The 21,995-nt window shown below is 36.4% G+C and overlaps 1 protein-coding gene and 2 pseudogenes across 1 annotated transcript; all 3 read right to left on the bottom strand.

The window, feature by feature from the left end:
- The window catches only part of LOC122342721, a 31,196-nt pseudogene extending 25,996 nt beyond the window's left edge, over positions 1-5,200 (bottom strand).
- Positions 5,201-5,872: 672 nt separating this feature from the next.
- On the bottom strand, positions 5,873-9,798 carry LOC122347963 (methylsterol monooxygenase 1-like). The gene is given in 7 exon segments (XM_043243198.1): positions 5,873-6,748; positions 7,522-7,639; positions 7,642-7,675; positions 8,218-8,344; positions 8,495-8,643; positions 8,761-9,049; positions 9,704-9,798. Coding segments are annotated over 6 exon segments (873 nt in total). The 5' UTR covers positions 9,016-9,049; positions 9,704-9,798; the 3' UTR covers positions 5,873-6,558.
- Positions 9,799-11,340: 1,542 nt separating this feature from the next.
- LOC122347797 lies at positions 11,341-20,859 on the bottom strand (annotated as a pseudogene).
- Between the last annotated feature and the right edge of the window lie 1,136 nt (positions 20,860-21,995).

Consider the following 21,995-nt stretch of genomic DNA (forward strand, 5'->3'; position numbering starts at 1 on the left):
ATCTAAGCAGCATATGCTGTTTTTGTCAACAGGGTTATCCCACAATTCTGACTTTTTATCATTTATTGCACACGAATATCATCAGTGTTTTTCACTGTTCATACCCAAGCAATTTTTACTGATGATGACCCGACGACGCTTAACTAAGAACAGAAATACCCCGGTATACGCTTTTTTTTTACGCTTTCCATTTTACATTTCTTTGTGCAGATTCACATTAGTGCCCTTTGTTTAGTCACAAGGCGATATTTGAGCGTGATACTTGTCCTGGTGTGTACAAGCTTTTAGTTTGAAATTTATAACTCAATTTAAACCAACAGCTGTGAGTTTGTCAATTCTGAAAAAAAAAGCCATAAGTGTGGATTAGAAACTCATGACTCTGAAAAAAGGTTGAAAAGAGAGAATGACAAGCTGATATTCATTAAAAAAATGTGAGAAATAATTCGTAATTGCAAGCAAAAAGGCAGATTTTTTTTTATTATTTAATTTATTTATTTAATGTCATATTTATAATTTTCTTCCCCAGATAGTCATCACTCAAGTCATAAGTAAAAGATGACAACATTTTAATTTGGGGTGAATGAGCTGTTCAAATATGTGCATTATTTAAATTAAATGTAACTTATTAGCTTACAGTACATTTATTACATACTTAACCCCCAGAGCCCTCCCCACAAAAAAACTAACATAACAAAAACAACAGGATTAAATAGTGGGGTTTGATGAATGCTCTAAACACTAATGTGACTGATATTAATGACGGTACTCGACCTTTCATGTGGGGAAATGCATAAAGACAATGCACAAAGACAATTAAGTCAAGGCTCTGGAAGGAGCTAGGCAGTAAAAACACCAGATCTTATCGCATGTGTGAATGTGTGTATCTGATGTAAGTGCTGTCACATGCTCACTCAGCGGAGCACCAGATGGCCTGTTTCTGAGTGCTGAGTCCCAGCCCCTGTGGCAGACGGCATCGCACGCTAATTCTTCCTCATCTGACTGAGTACAGGGAAGCGCATGGCTCATGGTGCTAAGCTGATCTGTCTCCAGGGCAACTGCTATTTCTGCCCAGCCGTAACACTCCACGCTAGCAGCGCCCGGCCAACGCCGGGGCCTCCCTTTGATATCCTCTCTCTTTCTCTCTCACATCTGTACGCTGCTGCTGAGGTGCAGCTGGTTGCCCATAGCTACAGGGTGTGGGTGGTGCTGGAAACTCATCTGGTAGCAATAAAAGCCTTAATGCCATGAGTCATATCTACGCAAACACACGCACGGAGAGCCAGCCGTGCTATTTAAGGAACAGGGGCCCTACCTTTAGGATAACAGCTGAACGTCTTAGCACTCTTGTAGACACAGAACACAACATCAGCACAAGGCTGTGAATGAGTTTTGCTTAGTCAACATGCTGGATGAACTACATGTGTCAAGAATAGAAATCAAATGCATGACTTTAGCAGAATTTGATATTCTGTGTCATTTCATAATATATGTCCAGGTACTACAGCTGAGCTATAATATCTAAACTGGCGTTTTACAGACATTTTACAGTTAACATTAATTCATTAGATATCATAAATATATAATTTACCATTTACAGCTTTTGTTAATCTGTTATCATTATTAATTCATTATCATAGATTAAACATATTATACTATATTTACTGAATTATTTCTTAATATTAACAGTGTTGGGATGCTACTTTGAATATGTAACAGATTATATATTATATGTACAAATTACTTAGTTACTCTGTTTAAAATGTAGTGTAACCATTTCGATTACTTTATGATATTAAGGTAACTGATTACATTTGAAGTAACTTTTTGGTTCCTTTTCTAAATTATAATGTTTTCAAGTGGTAATCTTGTTAAAACACTTGAAGCATGGCAAATTATTTAAAGCAATAATTTAATTGTAAGCATAGCCACCACAAAATCATGGCTTTTTACTTCATCACTCTGAGAATAAATACTGGTTTACAGTCATGAAAAGATATAGTTTAATAGCTAAGATATTGTTTTTGAAATTAAATCTTTGGATAGCTGTTATGTGAAACAGTGGCATCCAACCAACCTGTCCCGAATAGTCTGTCATAATAATGTTTTGTACTCTATCTGTGTCACAACTCAAGTTTCACATGGCTCAGTTGATATATATATGATGGATTGTAGTCATGTGATCATGGGATTGATCCCAGAGAATGCGCTTTTTACATAAATGTACATTTCTGTAAGAGGTGGGTTAGGTGTGGTCATAATAAGCAAAATATGTATGAATTACCTTGAGATCAGTGTAAAAAGTCCACATGACATCCACATACGTCATTTTATGACGACAGACACAACCTAACACTGTCATTATTTTGACGCTACAGGGTGCATAAGTTTAAAACGTTAAAAATAGGTCGTAATAAGGTGCTTGCACAAACAACCTATGGAGTTGTTTTTCGTTTAGAGGACAGGCTCTATCCAACAATGCCTTGGAAAAAAAACTTCAATTATAAAGCGCATAGATAAACCCAAAACAGAAAGTCAAACAATTACAGGATAAGCATTTGCCATATTCTGTATATTGAAACATTGGTGTCTCATATTTTAGAGCAGTCTATGCAACTCATACAAGAAGTTAATTAAATCTGTGTGTGTGAAAATAATTCAGATCTATCTCCCTTTGTGATCATTTAACATTTTCACTTTTTTCTCAGTAACTATAATTGATTACAATTACATTCACTTGGTAGTTAAATTATTTAATTCCATTAAATGTAACTCTTCAAATATTATTTTGTTAGCTTGTTTTTTAATTAATTTCTACAATATAAAATGTGAATAATACATAGAATTTTAGTATACAGAATTTAAAATGAACCTATAGATTAGAACCTACGATATCTAACGTATTAACTAATATTAATTCATGACTTTATTTGGTTGCACTCTATATTAGGTGGCCTTATCTACTATAAGAACTATGCACTTATTGTGTTCATAATGTATTGCAAAACGCTCCTCCTGCTGTTGAGGTGGGATACGGGTAAAGATAGAGACCGGTTTGGTGGTATGGGTAGGTTAAAAGGTGGGTTAAGGGGTAAGGGATGGGTCAACAAGGTCATTATAAATGAATTACAGATGTAATTACATGAAAGTATTTTTATATAAGTACAATGTAAAAACATGTATGTACTCATGCATTGTATCATTAATTTAAATGTAAGTACACAGTAGTTAAGGCCATCTAATATAAAGTGAAACCCGTTATTCTAATCAAAAGATATTCAGGTTACAGTACACTTAAATTCAAAGGGTCCTTGACTTATCTACAATGTAATTATACATTTAACTATGTACTTACTATATGGTTAGGGTTAGGATTAGGGTTTGGTTTAGGGTTACTGGCTTGCAATTATGCATAATTAAGAATTATTATAATAGTAAGTGCATGTAACATATAACAAGGACACCTTAAAATGAAAGTGTTATAGGGTCAAGAAAGGTGTTTTTTATATAAGTTGAATGATCTCTGAGTAAACGGATAAAACAGACGATGTAACACAGACATTGTATCTAAAGGCCTGTATGTATAAAAAATCGTTTAAGATTAAGATAAGATGAATGCATAATATCATACCTCCACTGAGTTTCAGTAATCATGTATTATACACAGAGTACAAATGATCAAAAACGATCACTCCTAAAAACGGATGCGCTCTCTATGTAGGTTTCAGTACGAGGTGTTCAATGATTAGTTTAATCCATCAGCCTAATTCCAGACCGCAAAAGAAGTGCAATCCAAAATCTAAGTAGAGCACACTATTAACTAATTAGTATACAGCTTCAGATCAAGGATTTAAAACCCATAGTACCCTACATCAGCTTACACAACACAAACTAAATCACAGTATTACTTTCATGCTTAAGCCATATTACTCAAACCTTAATCACCGTGACACAGGCCTACCATAAAGATCTGCATCAAAAACACTGATTTCTTCGTAATCCTTTATCAATCAGTCGTGAATAATGACAGCAGTCCAGGGCAATATTATAACCGGCCCTCATTTAGGAGACGAAGCCTCCTTCATTCATGGATGAAACTAGTGTTCAGTCAAGTAATAAGCAATATAAACGTTACAGTTAATATGTACGCCAGCGTATCTGCTAAGAAGCGGTGCGATAAGCCTCGCAACCGAGTCTCTAATTGATGTGCAATAATATTCATTCTGCAACCCTCGCAAAATGGCGCGCCGTCAGCCGCTGTCATCACATCTCCGTGAGCGCGCGGACACGCCAAAGCGCACCTGCGCGTCACAGCGAGCCGATGTGATTGATGAACGTTATTAAACCAATACGACCGTGGCCACGCAGAGCGGTCCCGATGCAATCCCTGTTCGACCGCAACGCACCTATTAGAGACGGGTTTGCATTTAGCTGCTGATATCAAGTACAGCGATTCAGTAAGACGTCTTCAGGTTTTCATCAACCTCTCACATCGCTCGCGGCTGTCAGCGAAGGATAAAACGTTAAATAAATAAAAAACGAATATAACACACGGGTTTATTTCCCTCGAAGGGCGGCTGTAATAGGAGAACCCCCTTTATCGATTTGTTATCGATTAATGGCCTAATGTAATTTCTTGCAGCGTGGATAAACATGGCACGCAGAGAAAAACGCTCGCTTACGCTGCTTTACGGAGCTTCACTGATTAATGGCACGACGGTCTGTGTTTCTGTATTGTCATCTGTAACAGTTAACGCCGATCTCTCACCAGGCTCGTGGACCCCGGGGTTGTCGCTCATCTCCAGCACGAGCAGCTCTCGGCCCTCGTAACTCTCGCCCACCGTGTAGATGCGGGTGATGGAGGGGCACTGGAGCCAGACGGACACCAGCGCTTTCCGCATCTCCTCATACCGGTGGTACTCGAAGGAGATGCCTCCTTCCCCCGCAGCATCCCCGCCTGAGGCCAGGGACAGCATCAGCAGAGCCCCGCAAAACACCGCCGCCGTCATCGCTCCCGTCTCGTCTCTCTTAGCGCCGCTGTCGGTCTTTCTCTCGTTTCTCTCCTGCGCGTCTGTCTCTCTGGTTTTCCGTGTCGTGTCCCGTACGAACCGCAGAACTGACGCGTGAGCGCGAGTCCTGACTACCTGTTTAGCCGCGGGGACGCGCGTCAAACCGCGGACGTGCAGCGCGAAGATTACGGACGCGCAATTGGTGCACGCGCACGGTGCTACCCCTGCAGGGGCGTGGCTTGTGTGATGACGAACGAAGTATCCGATAATCAGATTCAATTAAATGTAAATACACTCGTATGAATACTACTTAAAGCTTGAAATATTCTTCTTAAGAAATATTCTTGAAATATTCTTAAGTAAACGCATTACTTTATCTGAATGGTGGGTTGATGAGACCGTGATATGTGAACATTAAAAATCACCTAAAAATGAAAGACTTTCCTGATCCTCAAGTCTGTATGAACTTCTCCTTTTGCACATAAATATGGGTTCATTTTGGTTATTATTGACTATTTATATATATGTGTTCATTGTTAGATAAAGTTCCTCACGATGCTATATCATTATATTCTAACAAAGCATTATTCATTTTTATATTTTTACAATTAATTTATCTTATTAATAAAATTAGCATCTGTCAAATGTACCTAATAGGTCTCTCCATAAATTACTAATTTAGAAATAGCCTACTGTCATTATTTGAAAAATTATATTGAAATTGTATGCTTGTACCCTATAGAAGTATAAAATATAGTATAACATAATTATTAGAGGAACTGGGTTGTAATACCTAATTATCCTAATTTTCTGTAATATTCAGCTTTCAGACGCTGTACTTTCTCTTAAGTAAAAAAGAAGATGGGTTTTGCAATCACATGATTCTTTAATATCATGTATTTAATATGTATATCTCACCTCATATGCAACATTTGACTTCATCAGTGAATGTGAATACGGAATGAAAACACATTTTGAGATCTATGTTTGGGAGTTTTTTTCTCCCTCTAAAAGTGTTTTGTTTTGTTTTTTTAATCATTGTTCCCCACAAATCCTTTCCAAGGCACATCTATATGCTATAGGTGGTACCTGTGGAAGTTACAAAATCTTTACAGAAACTGAGCAAAAAATCAGGTAAGGCAACAAAGCAAAAGAAAAAGAAAAATAAGGCATTACAAAAATAACCATTTATAACATTCCATCTTTGTTTATGTGAAAGTAAAGTGCTTTTGAGCAATAATGTCATTATTACTTGAAACAGATGAATGTTTATAATAATTGAGAACACAGGCTGAAGTCCAAACAGTCCTTTGGAGTACCAGTGGTCTAATAATAACAGCGGGGTGTGTTTTTTTTTTCTCTTTTCAAAGGCACGTTGCTGTAAGAAGCTGGCATTCATTTAAATCCATTCAGTCTGATTTTAAATACTTTACAGTCGGTGTGTGCAGCAGGAGGCGATGCAAAAAAAAGCATCAGACCAAGCGGAGCCCACACAAGAGTCCAACAAGAGAGATAGATCGCTCTGGGTGACGGTGAAGCGCATCTTCCTCAATCAGTCGCTCTTCACAGCTTTATGAAATGAGTAATGCTTCTTAAATTGGGAATCGGTGTTGAAGAGTTTGTCCCACCAGGTGAAAGTAGATCCATAGTTGCCCACAAAATTCATGTGGTGGAAGTCATGGAAACGAGCTCCGGCGTAGAATGGAATCAGATGTAGGGGGTTCAGAGGAATGTCGTAACCGCTAAAGAGAGGACCAAAGAATGAAACTAATACTATAAAGTCATTTAGTAGTCCATTTAATATTTTGTTATATTATTCAGAGAATTAATATTGTAGTCAAACTTGTTGTGCTCAGATACTTCTGGTGATGTAGTTTAATTGTTGCTCAGGTTATAAAATAAATACATTTTCAATATAGTGCCCTCTAGTGTTGTAATAGGTTGTTATAAACATGACAGAGAACATATGTATAGACCCCATAGCACCAGTGTTCATTTTAACCAGCTATTTTATAATTCATCTTACTCCTATGTCAAATATTTTTTTAATAGATTTTAGCATATTTGGTCAACATTTTCTGTATTCTGCATTTTTTTAAAATCAAGTTTTAGTGGACTAAACAGGTATAAATTTTAATCCAGGTTTAGTCAATAAATCTCAAAATTGTAATCATGACTACCAATTAATTAGTCATTTTCAGTTAATTTAATTAGTTTTTTATGTCATTTTCAACTCAAACTTGTTTACTCATTGAGTTACGCTTTATTTATTTTTTTAAAACAAGGAACAATACTTTGTATTGTCACATTGAGGGTTGCTTATGGGCGTTTATTCAGCGACCACAATTGCAAACCGTATAGTTGAAATCCATATTAGGATTCATTATTATCAGTTAACTATTATGATCTAATCACTAAGAAGCTTAGACTTCAAATGTAGCCAGAGTAAAAAAGCTCAAGAGTCCATGTGAAGGAACACTGACTGGCAATTCTGCAGTGTGTGTACTGAGCTCACCTGTGAACGCCGATGGTTTCAAGAAGCCGGAAGGCGACCCAAGCCCAGAGCAAAACCATATGATTGCAGAAGACCATGATGCCAATAAAGAATCCAGCCCCCAGAATCAGAGTCTCAGCGGGTGGGCATATTCTGCCTGCATGCCAAATGGAGCCTAAAATACACGAAAACGAATCATCTATCATTAAGAAAATTTGATCAAATTTAATAAAGTACTAAATAATGATTACTTCTAAGACATTTTATAGTCAGTTAAGTACAGCAAGGTGACACCAGAATAGAAAGATTTATTACTTAGCTAAAATAGAATTATGATAGATACATGCTTGCACTGTGTCCAGGACTACAAACATTTTATTTCTAATTTATTCATAATAATGAATAAACATGAAAACTCAAATGCACGAGCTTCTGTGTTCTGTGTCTGTATATTTAGTTCTCTTTGTATGTACATTGTTCACTGTTTATATGTAAATAAAAGCTTAAATAGCATGTTAATTTTTGAGTGAACTCTATACAATACGTATTGTCACTATCCACAATCAATGTTGTAGCATTTTTGTATTGTGATATATACCGACACAATATATTGTTATACACATTTACATATTGCAATATAAAACTAACGTAATGGTTTAAAGTCACCAAAAATGTCTCTTCAAGTCATGGCTATCATACTGACTGCGAGTAACTTACAGTGAAGTCATGATGGACTTTATGAATGTATTTGTAGATTCTGCGATGATGCAGGGCTCGGTGGAGGAAGTAATGCCACGTGTCTTCAATCACTGCACAACCAAAACACTGGGCCAATATAAAGGGCCTGAGATGGTGAGAAAAAATGTTTAAAAATAATAAAAACAAGATTTGCTTAAAGCCACAGTACAAGCTCAGGGCTCTGACTGTAACTTCTTAAACCCTATTGTGATTTTTATCATGATCACTTCAAAATAAATCTAAGAGGTGTTCTCACCAGCGAGGCATGGAGTCCCAGTCATAAGGAATGCTGAAGAACTCAGTAAAGTAATACGTCCCGCAGATGAGCGGTAGCTGGATGCAAAAGTGATTAAACAGCAGCATCTTAAAGCACTTCCACTGTTTCTCCCACGTCTCTGGTTTATCCTGCAACAGCGTTGAAAAACATGCGTAAGGAGTTCATTTCATTTTCTATTTTTAACATCAAAATATATGAATATTCCAATTAAAATAGTTCAAATGAAATGCTTTAATTCCACATACTGGTTGGATCTTATACTTCTGCATGAAAGGGAGGAACTGAAAGATAAATCCAGGCAGACAGAAGAGGAAATAGATCAGTTCGTGGACGATGAGGGAGCCCCAGGTGGCGATCTGGAACTTGCTGTAGCTCTGCAGCATGTGGTTCCACGCGTGCCGCAGAGGTTCCTGCAGCGGATTTTCTGGAAGAAATGAATCCACAAATTCCACCGCCAGATACGCTGAAGACAGGATGTTGGCTGTGCCGTTCACCTCCATGGCAGCGAGTCAGTGGGACTCTCCGGATGAGTAACTGTACTCACAAATGACATGAAGATTAGTGAGACTCAGTTATCACTTGCCTGAAGGACAGGTAGTTGATATGGAACTGCATCCTATCAGGACGGTGTTATATGAACATGAGTTAAAGCTCGACAGGTTCATGAGTCTTTCCAATCTTAAGTCATGCTGAAATTAGCATTAACTAAGATTCATAAATACTAAATATTGATTATTCTTAGTTATCATGTTAAATCATGTTAACTAAGGAACTTTATTGTAAAGTGTTACCGTTTCACGGCATTATATTTTGTAGCCAGACAAGAAAAATCATCTGGTTTAGTTGCATATCCATAAACGACCGAATAAACAAATGCTTAAACATCACAGAAAAACTGTAATTGATTATTTTAGTCGTATTAATGCATGCGCATTAACGGCCGGTCTATTAAATAACAATCAGAAGCATGATCTACAGACATTTTATTTATCTGTCAGACGCAAATATATATTAAAATAATTTCACAAACAACACATGCATTGCTTTCTCGCGTGTTTACATTACTCTAACTAAATAGGGCAAGCAAAAAGCGTAGTTATTTCTCAATCTAACCTTTCTAAAATCATATTACAGCAAATATCGTAGTGTAAGAGTCTGTATTTCTGCAGGAACGGCTTGTAGACTCACCTGTGAGAAGCTCTTCTTCTACCTGCGCCAGCTCTACGATGGCTTTTAATGTCACAGAACTTTACATATGACCATTGGCTGAGACAAGAGCAGACGACGCGTGCGGGCACGGGCCCGTCGCTCATTGGCTGTGGCAAGAAGGAGGTTGACGTATGCGGGCAGAGGCCACGGACTGATTGGCTGAGGGAATGAACTGACGATAGTGAGACCTCAAGTTTCCGCAGCACCAGCCAATCAGAGACGCGCCTGTCTTTCATAATCTATTAACCTGCGCTGACTGCGCCTTCAAGCAGGGGTTTCATTCTTGATCATAGTACGGACCCCAAACACCCCAAACCCATTCTAAAAATCTAAAAAAGTATATATATATGTGTGTGTGTGTGTGTGTGTGTGTGTATTAATTGCATCATATGTAGTGGCTATAAAATAAAACAATCACAAAGTACTGTATTTTTTATTGTTATTGTTTGTTTTTTTATTCTATTATGAATTCTTTTGTTTTTATGTTTTTTCCAAATGTGAAAAATCAGTCAACTATTTAATATACTAGTCTGTTACTGTAATATTTTTCTGTTCATTAGTGTACTTCTATAGTACTGTATTTTATTCATATATTACACATTTTAACCTCATTTTATTTATGCTTTTTTTCTTAAATCCACCCATTTACTGTAGTCTAATTTTTTATTGATTTGTTTTAATCTAATTCATCTTATGCCTGTTTATTTGTTGTTTACTTTCTGTTTGTATTTGCATAATTTTTTTTCATAATTTATTTTAACCTTAGTAAACCATCATTTACTTTTTCTGGAGTGTTAAAAGTGGTGTATTCAAAAGATCTTCTCTCGTTTTCATTTCTCCTGCATTATTTAGTACCAAATACATGCATAATTTATCAAGCTTAAAAAAAAAAAGTTCACATATACTTTGCACATTACTGTCACACTGAAAATACACAGTAGCTGAAATTATATTGTATTGTGCTTCATGCGAACACACACACACACACACACACACAAAATCTTAACATCAGGTGGTATTTACTAAAGCATGTTTATTATTAATGATATAAAACAAGTTATGAAACTTCAAGAACACGACATTCCTCTTGACTGACAATAATACACCGTTTTATGTATTATATATATATATATATATATATATATATATATATATATATATATATATATATATATATATATTCATTAATAGGCTCAGTGACAGTAGTTTAAGAGAGTTAAATATTAAACAGCAAGAGCAGTATAGAGAAAGCCATTAAAATTACAGAAAACAAAGACAGAAAAAAAGATTAAAGAAGAGGAGAACAAAAACAGAGTGAAAGAGAGAAAAGAAAGAAAGATTTATATAAGAATTAGTACCTTTATACCTCTTCAGTGTTCAATACCGCTAGTACAGATAGCACATCACGTTGTTTAGTGAGTACAGCAGTAGTTTAAAGATGGCACACAAACATCAGTATTTAGAACCATGCAAAGCGGTTTAATACCCAAGCAACCAGCATCAGTCCACAGTATCGTGCATGCCAAGCATTCATGTTAACGCTTTCAAATATCAAAGATTGCAATTCTCCAACAATCGGACCACAAGAAAAAGCCAGAGAATATTAAAAGAAAAAAGAAACAACAACAGACAGTTCAAACTTTAAGACTTCAAATGTCGTTTGGCAAACAAATTGCAAAATGTAAAAGTTTGTACGTCTTCATAACAGAGTCCCTTCTCGCATATAGGCAAGCCAAGGTTCAGCTCTAACCATAAAACGAAATTCACATCATCGTCATCTTCATCATCATCCAGTCTTCATAATGAAGATGGAGTCCAGTGACTTCAATAAACCACTTTCCAAGAGGCAACAAAGTGCTGGTCCTAAACTAGACGCATTTTCCCCTCAAACTTCAAATAAGCAAAAACCAGCAAGACGCTCCTTCAGATCCAAAGATCAAGCAGCAGAAATGGCTGGCCATCCCCTCGGCTCAAACGCAGGAACGCTTTGTACACGTCGCAGATGCGCTGGCCGAACATTTGCACCAGTCTTTTCTCAGAGTGTTTCGATTCTGCTTCGTCAGTGCTCCTCAAAGTGCAATAAACGTCATCGTTGACTACTCTCAAACAAGAGAAACAGAAAGAAAAGAGAGATGCAGAGTGTGTGAGTGTGTACTAGAGACAAAAAGAGGTAGTGTGTGAATGTTTGTAGTTACGATATATGAATGGGTGTGAGAGAGAGAGAGAGAGAGAGAGAGAGAGAGAGGAGAGACAGACAGAGAGAGAGAGAGAGAGAGAGAGAGAGAGAGAGAGAGAGAGAGAGAGAGAGAGAGAGAGAGAGATAGAGACAGAGACAGACAGAGAGAGATAGAGAGAGAGAGACAGAGAGAGAGAGCAGTATTCTCCAGGCCATGTCCATGGTGAAGCAGATCCAGGATGAAGCCTCAGTCGTGGTTAAGTGCTTCAGTGTGAGCGAATCCTCTGCTGTACGTCAGCTTCAGCTCTAGTGTTCAACAACTTCACAGCTGCTCAGAGAGGCTTATCAATGACAGTCACACCTGAAAAATGCCCAAATATTAGCTTGACTGATACATCACGCAAAATGAAACAGCAGGTCATATGTGGCACAAATTCCAGTACACTATGCAACCACTAGATAGAGCTCTTTCCCACTCTATGCTCTCTTTTTTGGTTGTGAAAATATATACCACAAAAAGTAATGGTTTGGTCCAAATATAGCCTCTTTCTCTCACCTGCGTAGCTGCGTCCTGTGCTCATGCAGGTGGGCAGCAGAGTCCATTTATCAGTGTTTGGATTGTAGAACTCCACTGAAGCCAGGTTGCATGAGCCATCATCTCCACCAATCACATATAGCAGATTATTTACCGCACACACACCTGAAACAGAAAAATACGACTGAACCATCACAGCTAGAATTTTGTGTATGTGTGTGTCAGCTGGCAGAGTGACACACTGTACCGTTCAGACAAGATCTGAGCATCTCACCTGCGTTTCTTCGGCACATATTCATATCAGCCACCTGTTTCCATGTGTTAGTGGCAGGGTCGTAAACCTCACAGCTCTTTCTAACCAAGGGGCCGTCGTGACCTCCTACTGCATACAGGAGACCCTTTAACACACCGACACCTGTCCAACACAAACATTTGTGGTTTACACAGACATATGTTGCCAGCATATGTGAAGGTATTGTGTGTGTGTGTGTGTGTGTGTGTGTGTGTGTGTGTGTGTGTTACCTGCACCACTACGGCGGGTTCCCATCTCTGCTGTGTAAGACCATTCATTGGTGTTTGGGTTGTAGGCCTCAACTGTACTCAAACACTGACGGGTTGCTCCATCATAGCCTCCGACTGCATAAAGCAGCCCTGGAAAAACAGAGTTTAAAATAGGTTTTAAATCAGCTGAAATAAGACAAAAATGTCTGAAAAAAAAAATTGCACTGCACAAAAATGTAAAATACAGAAATATGCATTTCAAAAAAAGAATAAGATAACTTCATCCAAAAGCAAAAATTGGAATGCTAAAAAGTATTGGGTAATATTTCATCATCAATCCCATATTAAAATGTTTTAATTACAATTGTGTTTTAAATATTAACAAATGTACACCTCAGTGTTATCAATGTTAAAAAGAGCTGCACTATATAATATTTTTGTGGAAACTGCAATACGTTTAGTCTCCTTTTTAAAACTTCAGAACTCATCAGTCTATCAAATGCCAAACAAAAGCAGAACAGCCATGCTAATATATATATATATATATATATATATATATATATATATATATATATATATATATATATATATATATATATATATAGTCGAAGTCGACTGCTTCTTAGCAGTCACTAACCTCCAACAACGCCAACTCCAACACTGCTACGTCGCGTGTTCATGGGACTCACGTGGAACCACTCATTGGCCTTAGCGTTGTATGCCTCTACAGTAGCTAAACCTGCAAACCAACATCATCTTGAAGCAAAACTTTTTTTTGAAAAGTTTCCGAATCCATTCAGCCGATCTCTTTTTCTGGAGGTTGCACGTTTAGCGCAGCTTAGCATAGATCATTGAATCTGATCAGACCGTTAGCATCGTTAGAAATGTTTCTATTTAAAACTTGACTCTTCTATAGTTATATTGTGTAAAAGTTGCATTTTTCTAGGCTGATATGGCTAGGAACTATACTCTCATTCTGCCTTAATAATCAAGGAACTGCCGTACCACGGCTGCAGTAGGTGCAATGATATTACGCAACGTCTTTCACAAATGCCTCCATAGTTGCAAGGCACGCTCCTTGTGCAAACAGTACATTACATTTTTTATCAGTATCCTCATAATAATGAGAATTGTTGTGTAACAGCTATGCACTTTTCCACATAAACATTATGCAAGATTATGCAAAATCAATTAACATATTACCTGTGCTGCCGTCAAACCTCCAACAGCATAAAGCAAGCCGTTGAGGACAGAGGAGCCTAGAGTTGACCTCCGGTCCTGCATGCTACTGACGCAACACCACTCGTCTTTACGGGTCATATGCATCCACCGTCCTCACTGTGAACGCACCAAGTAAAACCCCCAACAGCATACACAACACCACCCATGTACACCACACCTACACATACATAAAAAAAGAAAAAGTCAAGCATCCAGTATTAAAAATCTAATATTTCAATTGTAAGTAATTAATGACAGAACTTTCTGTTTTGGGGTGAACTTACTTAAAGTTCACTTTTACCTCAACTTGCCATATTTATAATATTTATTTTATATATAATATTTATGTTGGGGTGAAGCAACCCTTTAATGGCATGTTATTGGAAAGTGTGACCAACTAATCTCTTAACTTGACCATAAACTTTTACCTGTTAGTGTATGTTGTCACCAAATGTTATGTTATGGGAAAAAAGTCTGTTGGGGTACATATTCCACTTGAGCCACTTTTGTGATGTGTTGATGATAAAGGTGAATTTAAACGTGCAATTTCACTAAATCTGATTTTCTTCACCAACGTAAATTAAACAGCTGAATATTTTCAGGAGCAGGCACATAACAAAAATCCATCACTATTTCAGTAGTGGTTCTCACATGCAGAGCTGCTGAACGTGAGAGCAGGGTTTAGTGAGTCCTTGTCAATGACACGAGCATGCAGCTCACCTGCTCGACATCGCCTGGAGGGTAATTCTGCCACTTGGAACCATCTCTCCTCCTCAAAATCATAGCACTCCACACTGCGGATGGCTTTAGGGGCCTGTCCCCCCACCACCACCATCACCTTTAACACATGAAAAAAGGATTTATTTACTGTAATATAATAATAAAAATAAAAATATGTATGCACTTACCTATGCAATTTTAGTATTATTTAATGCTATTATATTTAAAAAAATTATTTCATAAAGTTTTCATGTTAATTACACCTTATGCACAAACACACAGACTCCAATAAAACCCCTCTAAGACGCTGCTTCTCAAATTTTTTGTTAAAGTGGTTTAAAACATGTTCTAAGTTATTACAAAAATTATCTTTGTATTCATGCTTTTACTATAATATTTTTGCCCTTTTGGGAGCTGTGTAATTACATGCTATTAAAATGTTCTTAATGTTTTGAATTTGTTTTTTAAAAAGTATTTATTTACTTTAATATAATAAAAATAAAAATATATATTAATAACAATATACATATTAAGATCTAATGTAAAGTTCATAAACTGTATGCACTTTTTGCAGAGCTATGCAATTTTAATATTATTTAAAGGTAATATATTTTTAAATTAGGTTTTTTTTCATGTTAATTGCACCTTTGCACTTGCACACACACACACACACACACACACACACACACACACACACACACACACACACACACACACACTCCAATAAAACCCCTCTAGGACACTGCTTCTCAAACTAATTAATTTTTTTGTTAATGTTGTTTAAAACGTTCCAAGTTATTAAAAAAATTCTTTGTATTCATGCTTTACTATATTTTTGCCCTTTTGGGAGCTCCGTAATTACATGCCATTAAAATATTCTTAATGTTTAGAATTTATTTTTATTATTATTTTAATAATTTCAGTCTTCTTTTAATTCATTTTAATTAAAGTGACCTATACTACACCCAAGAAAAGAGTCTGCATCAAAACCTTCTAGAACACTGATTATCAACCTCAACATATTAACATTTACATGGCTTTTCAAGGTTTTCCAGACTAGGTTATAAAACTTGATTCCTCAAAGTAAAGAAACTGTTGTTGAAGAGGTAAATAAAATAAAATAAAATAAAATAAAAAATATATATATATACATATATATATATATATATATATATATATATATATATATATATATATATATATATATATATATATATATATATATATATTCATATATATATACATATATATATATAATAATAATAAAATTTCATTTGCTTGGTTTAATAAAAACCATTATGACTAAAATGTCCACAAATCACATCTTGGCATGGACTTGAGATTTGCAGCCATTAAGCCGAAGATCTTCAGATATATGACATGAGTTTAGATCCAGCTTCACAGCTAACGAAAAACGCCAAAAATAATCCAATAATAATTAAGAGTGTCCAGACAAACCTTTGGGTAGCTGATGGGTGTTCTCACTCTGGTGCGGATGGTCTTCATCAAGGTGCGCTGCTCGGCCGGCAGCAGGTGGTACTTCATGGCTTCAATTAGGTAGTCTTTACAGGCGCTGCTGTTCTTCACTAACGTTTCCTCCTCCACCCTCTACACACACACAAAATTCAATTACCATTAGAAAATCAAAGCAAATCAAAGCAAAGCTCACTAATGCATTACTCAATCACGCATGCATACCTGTACGAGGTATTCTCTGGAAAGAAGAGGCAAGCGAACATGTTCCATCAGATGAGCCATGTGTTCCTGACGCACATCTTTGTCATGCGTGACCCAAGCTATGACCGCCTCAAACACCTATAAACACCCAGGGAAACCTGTTATACCTGCGATTCACCAGCATGAAGTACAGCTGTAAAACATTTCACAAAACATTTTGAGATATGATAACTGCAATCACAGAAATGTATAGGTATGCCATCTTGGAACAGTCATAATTCACATTAAAAATCTATGAGTTTCAAGATGCAAAAACATTGTGCAGCAACTGGTTGTAAAAACTAAATATGCATTATTAACCCAATACTAAAATACTCTTTAAATGTTCTGTTTGTCTTGTATGTGTAGTTTAACAAAACCGATTTTTTTAAAGTCTACTCAAGATATAGATATTTATTACATGCATATAACTATAGCTGCAGTGTAGATGCAACTTATTTTTGAGTGTTCACGGAGATCCTGATAGGGTAGACGGCTTATGCATAGTGAGCCACAGAAACAGCGCTCTAAAGGCCTTTTATCTATACATATCTACAACTGCCATAACATACATAGAAAGTCAAAAATGCATGTAACTGCATCACATTAGTAGTAGTGTAGTGTGAACACCAATATGTGATGGACATCAAAGCACCGCCCACTCATTCCATTTTACTGACAATAAACTGATAGTAAAGAAAGTAAAAATAACTTTTAAAATCTTGTTTAAAGTATTTCACAATTTCTTTGGAAACAATTTTTTTTTATCCGTTTTGTACGCTTGGTTGATTTTACCATAACAATATAATGATTATAAAATATGTAATGTGAAACAACTATAATTAAGTAAAATTTAATAACATATTTTCATCATATTACTATAGGATTTTTTTTATTTAGTGCTTAGTTTGATTTTTTATGCAAGTTAAGGGATTTTGCCATTTTAATTTCTGTTTTTAAACATTTACTAATTCATTGTATTATTTCAAACAAAGCTGCCACAATGCAAGTTGTGTAATATTATATTTGTATTTTATTTTAATTTAGCTTTATTGTTTTATTAAATAGTTTAATGATTACGGTAGTTTGTGATCATAACACTTTTGAGGAGTTGAATCACATGAACTAATCTTGATTAATCTTAAATTAATCTTGTCTTGTGATAACAAGGTAATTTATCAAGAGACTTACTGACCTTGAAATATAGTCATTAGATTTTGCAGGGCTCTTCTGTACGATATTATCTCTTATTATACACTTCTTTTGTTCTGAAATAAGTATTTTGTCAAAATTGAGATGCATGTAGTTAAACGCGTTCTCAAAATCTGAACAAAAATGATCACAGGAGATGTTTCTGAGATGCATGTCGATACCAGGTTTAAATAGCACACCAGATATGGATGTTAATAACAGGTGGAACAAGCCAGACGTAGAACTGAAATGAATTAATAAACACAAAAATATGATATCTTTAGAAGCTGGTGTTGCCATGGCAAAACAGCATGGTGCCCACGCCTTGCATCTTCCAACTTCCAACTGTTTCTATGACGACCAACAAACTCAGCAGCAGCTACAGCTATTCCCATAGTATTATTGTACCGGCAGTATGTTACCATGGCAACAGAGCTGAAAAAATGTCCGCATGATAAAATCACCTGTGTGCTGCTATAGTTACAGCAATACAAGCCTCTCATGAAAAGCGACGCTACCTTTTCTTCTGATGGAATGGTGAGTTTGTCGCTCGCTATGAGACTGCACACTTGCTCCATGCCCAGATTGAGAAACTTCTTCACTCTGCACGCACCTCTGAGAAGTGTTGCTCTGTGAGTGTCGATGAGTGGGAGAGAGATTGAGGCTGTCAAACAGAGTTACTGACACATCCAATAAGGAACGTAGCTGTTATGACTACTGTGCACGCGCGTGCATTTCTCAGTTCTTTCTTTTATCGATGGACACACACCTGCGTACGTGTTGGCGAGGTTGAGCAGCTCCGTGCAGGCGTGCAAATCAGCGAAGGCGCGGATACCGAGGCAGTTGGTTGGGTGAAGCTGAGTTATGAGAAACTCGCAGCAGGCCTTTTTAACTTCCTGTAACTGCAGCAGACCAGCGGCCGGCAAAAGCACCTGAATAAAAACACTTTATTTTAGGCTCTCTTAAATAGTTGCTTACTACATACATATCTCCAGTGTCAATATCACAAAAAAAAAAAACTTATATTAATAACCAAATTTAAAACAATTAAACCTTCAGAGACTAAATAGAATAAGAAATTAATTACTAGCAACAGAACAAAATATACAGTTATACGGTTGCATACGTACTGAAAATAAATGAAACGTATAAAAACACTTCATATTCGTCACTGCGTAAATTAAACATATATTTCTTACTATTAAAGTTACAAAAGTGATTTAGTCGGGAGCAGTGAGAAATTTTCTCTTTTGTGGTTTGATTTACATAGATGATAGACAGCAGACTAGTGTAAGTGTAAGAGCTGCCTTGATCCAAAATACTGTTACACGCGTTTTTTCTCTCAGCTGTTTGCTGTCATTTAAAATCCTAGACCTAAATTACTGTGTTTACGAGGATACTTGCAAAGATGGGCATTTTGCCACACAAGTGTGCATTTAACAGTTAAAGCAGTAAAATAACTTTTATGTACGCACATCTTTCTGACAGAGTTCAGTCTCAGACAGTGTGTGCGTATCTAGTGCTTCATCTAGTGCTGTCAAACGATTAGTCGCGATTAACTACATCCAAAACAAAACTTTTTGTTTATAGTATATGCACTGTGTATATGTATAATGTATACATAACTACACGCCTATGCATGTACGCATTTCTGAAAAATATATTAAGTTTATATAATTAAATATATTTATACGTGATGTGAATGATATGGATATTTGCATGTAAATAACAGCAAATATATTCAAAATATATACTGCATGGGTGCGTATTTATATACACACACAAGAATACTTTTGGATGCGATTAATCACAATTAATCGTATCATGATGGGACTACTTTAAACAGCTTAAAATCGCTAGTTTTTAAACCGCATTGCTTAAAAACGTCCAGACATTGAGTTTTCGTGTCCACATAGCACAGCAGCGCCATGCGGCGCAGTAAATCATGCGATACAGACGATAGCTCAAACGCTTACCGTTCATCGTGTATATCTCCCACCCCTAACTGGACATGTGAAATAAATGTCTTTGGGTTGTGGCTCAATGTTTTTTAAGGATCCCACGCAACTAAATTTTGCACGTCAAAAGTAAGCCAAGTTGCATTTCATCCGGCTGTTTTTTTAATCCAAGATAGTGTCCTGTATTTATGTCCCTTAACCCTGACACAATTTACACTTTTTCACCTTAATGCGCACACAAACTAAACTGACAGCATTAATGACGGCCCTAGAAGGTTAGGCTTACCATTAGGGTCATTCTTATTGCTAAGCTTTGCAGCAAAATTTGGATTTGACTTCCTTAAAAATCCGGCCTCATTTTAACGCTCTCCGTCTAGTCAACTGTGCAGACACAGACACATAAGCTACTGACACCCACCCACACAACACACACACACGCATGCATCCTGGATGTGATTTTCTGTCCTCTCAGAGTAATACCAAAGAACACAACATAAAAAGAATACAAATTCAGTCACCTGAGTTTTAAGGTCATATTTTTACAGTGTGCAACACACACACACACACACACACACACACACACACACACACACACACACACACACACACACACACACACACAGTTACCTGCACATTCTCCTCTGTTACTTGGATCTCAGCAGTGTAAACATAGTCGATCAGCATTCCCAGAGTCCAGCCACAATCTCTTTGATTCGACCTTCCTCTGACGACTCTCAGTCATCTCTCCTACAATCACAATTATTCACATAATAATAATAATATGTAAAACAGACAACTGTAGTTTATTATGTTATCATGTTTTTATTGTTAGCCATTTTATTTTTGTTTTTAACCTTTTTAATTCAAAATAACCCAGCTGTAGTTTGATTGAGATCAATTGGAATGAACAATAAAAAAAAAAAAGATTTCTAAGAAATGTTAAAAACAGTTAAAAACATACAAATACACACACACACACACACACACACACACACACACACACATATACACACACATATACACACTCTCTCACACACACACACACACACGTGAGAGTGTGTGTGAGTGTGTTCTCACCTGTAAACATAGCGTGGAAGTACGGACACCCCGCCGCTAAGACGACTGATGAGCAGCTATCTCCACATCCTCCGCAATGATGGTGACATCACATAACACACTTTGACTGCAGACAGGGAAAAGATTTCACGCATGTGAACTGATCAATTCTACACACGTAACGGCCACAAAAGCCTATTTGGACCAAATGTCTAAATGACACTGCATTACACGCTACAAACATAGCAGCATCTGAAAATACAGGAAGACCACAGAACTAACCTCTTTTTTTCTGAGCAATTTTAATGTCAATGTGATTTTTCTTAAATTATGCATCCAACATAAGACATGTATGCGTGTGAGGCTTTATTCCTAGAAAATGACTACATTCCAGTGTCTCTGACAGGATGACCAGCCAGTCAGTTTCCATAATGGGACTTTCCACTGGTTTGCCTCAGTGTTTTCATACACGCAATACTTTTCAGAAATATTTAGCTTGAAAAGTTTGGGGTCAATTTAAAAAAAAAGAAAGAAATATTGATCAATAGCAACACAATTTAAAACGACTGTTTACCATTTTAACATACTAATTAATCATAAAAATAAATGTAATTTATTCCTGTGACCACAAAGTTTAATTTTTAGCAGCTCGTACTCCAGTGTGACTTTCAGAAATGAGCCTAATGTGCTGTTTTGCTGCTGAAGAGACAGTTCTTGTTATCATTAATACTGAAGGCAATTGCACGGCTTAATATTTTTGTGGAAACTAATACATTTGTTCAATATTTGAAATAAATCTTATGTCACTTTTGATCAACTTTTAACCTTGCTGAATAAAAGTATTCATTTAAAATTGCAAAAATAATAATAATAATAAAAACATTAAAAATAAAAAGTTAGGTACATTGTAAATAAATGCCATGTGGTGTTTGATATTTTGGTCTTGTATCCAATTTTAAACGGTTGAAACATCGAAATAGTTTCTGTGGCAACTGTATTATTAAAACTCTACATTAACGCCTTAATAACTGCAAAGACTTACTTAAATGTCTTTTTAGCCGATCAAATGGCGTGTTGAACAGAAAAGCTAACCTCAGTCATCAGTCACTTTCAAAAAAACCCTTTTAAAACCCGATAAAAGTGAATACGAGCAGAGTGAGGCTGTCATTCTCCCAACAAATCACATTTTTAAGTTAA

The sequence above is a fragment of the Puntigrus tetrazona genome, chromosome 1 (assembly GCF_018831695.1).
Source record: "Puntigrus tetrazona isolate hp1 chromosome 1, ASM1883169v1, whole genome shotgun sequence".
Taxonomy (NCBI): Eukaryota; Metazoa; Chordata; class Actinopteri; order Cypriniformes; family Cyprinidae; genus Puntigrus; species Puntigrus tetrazona.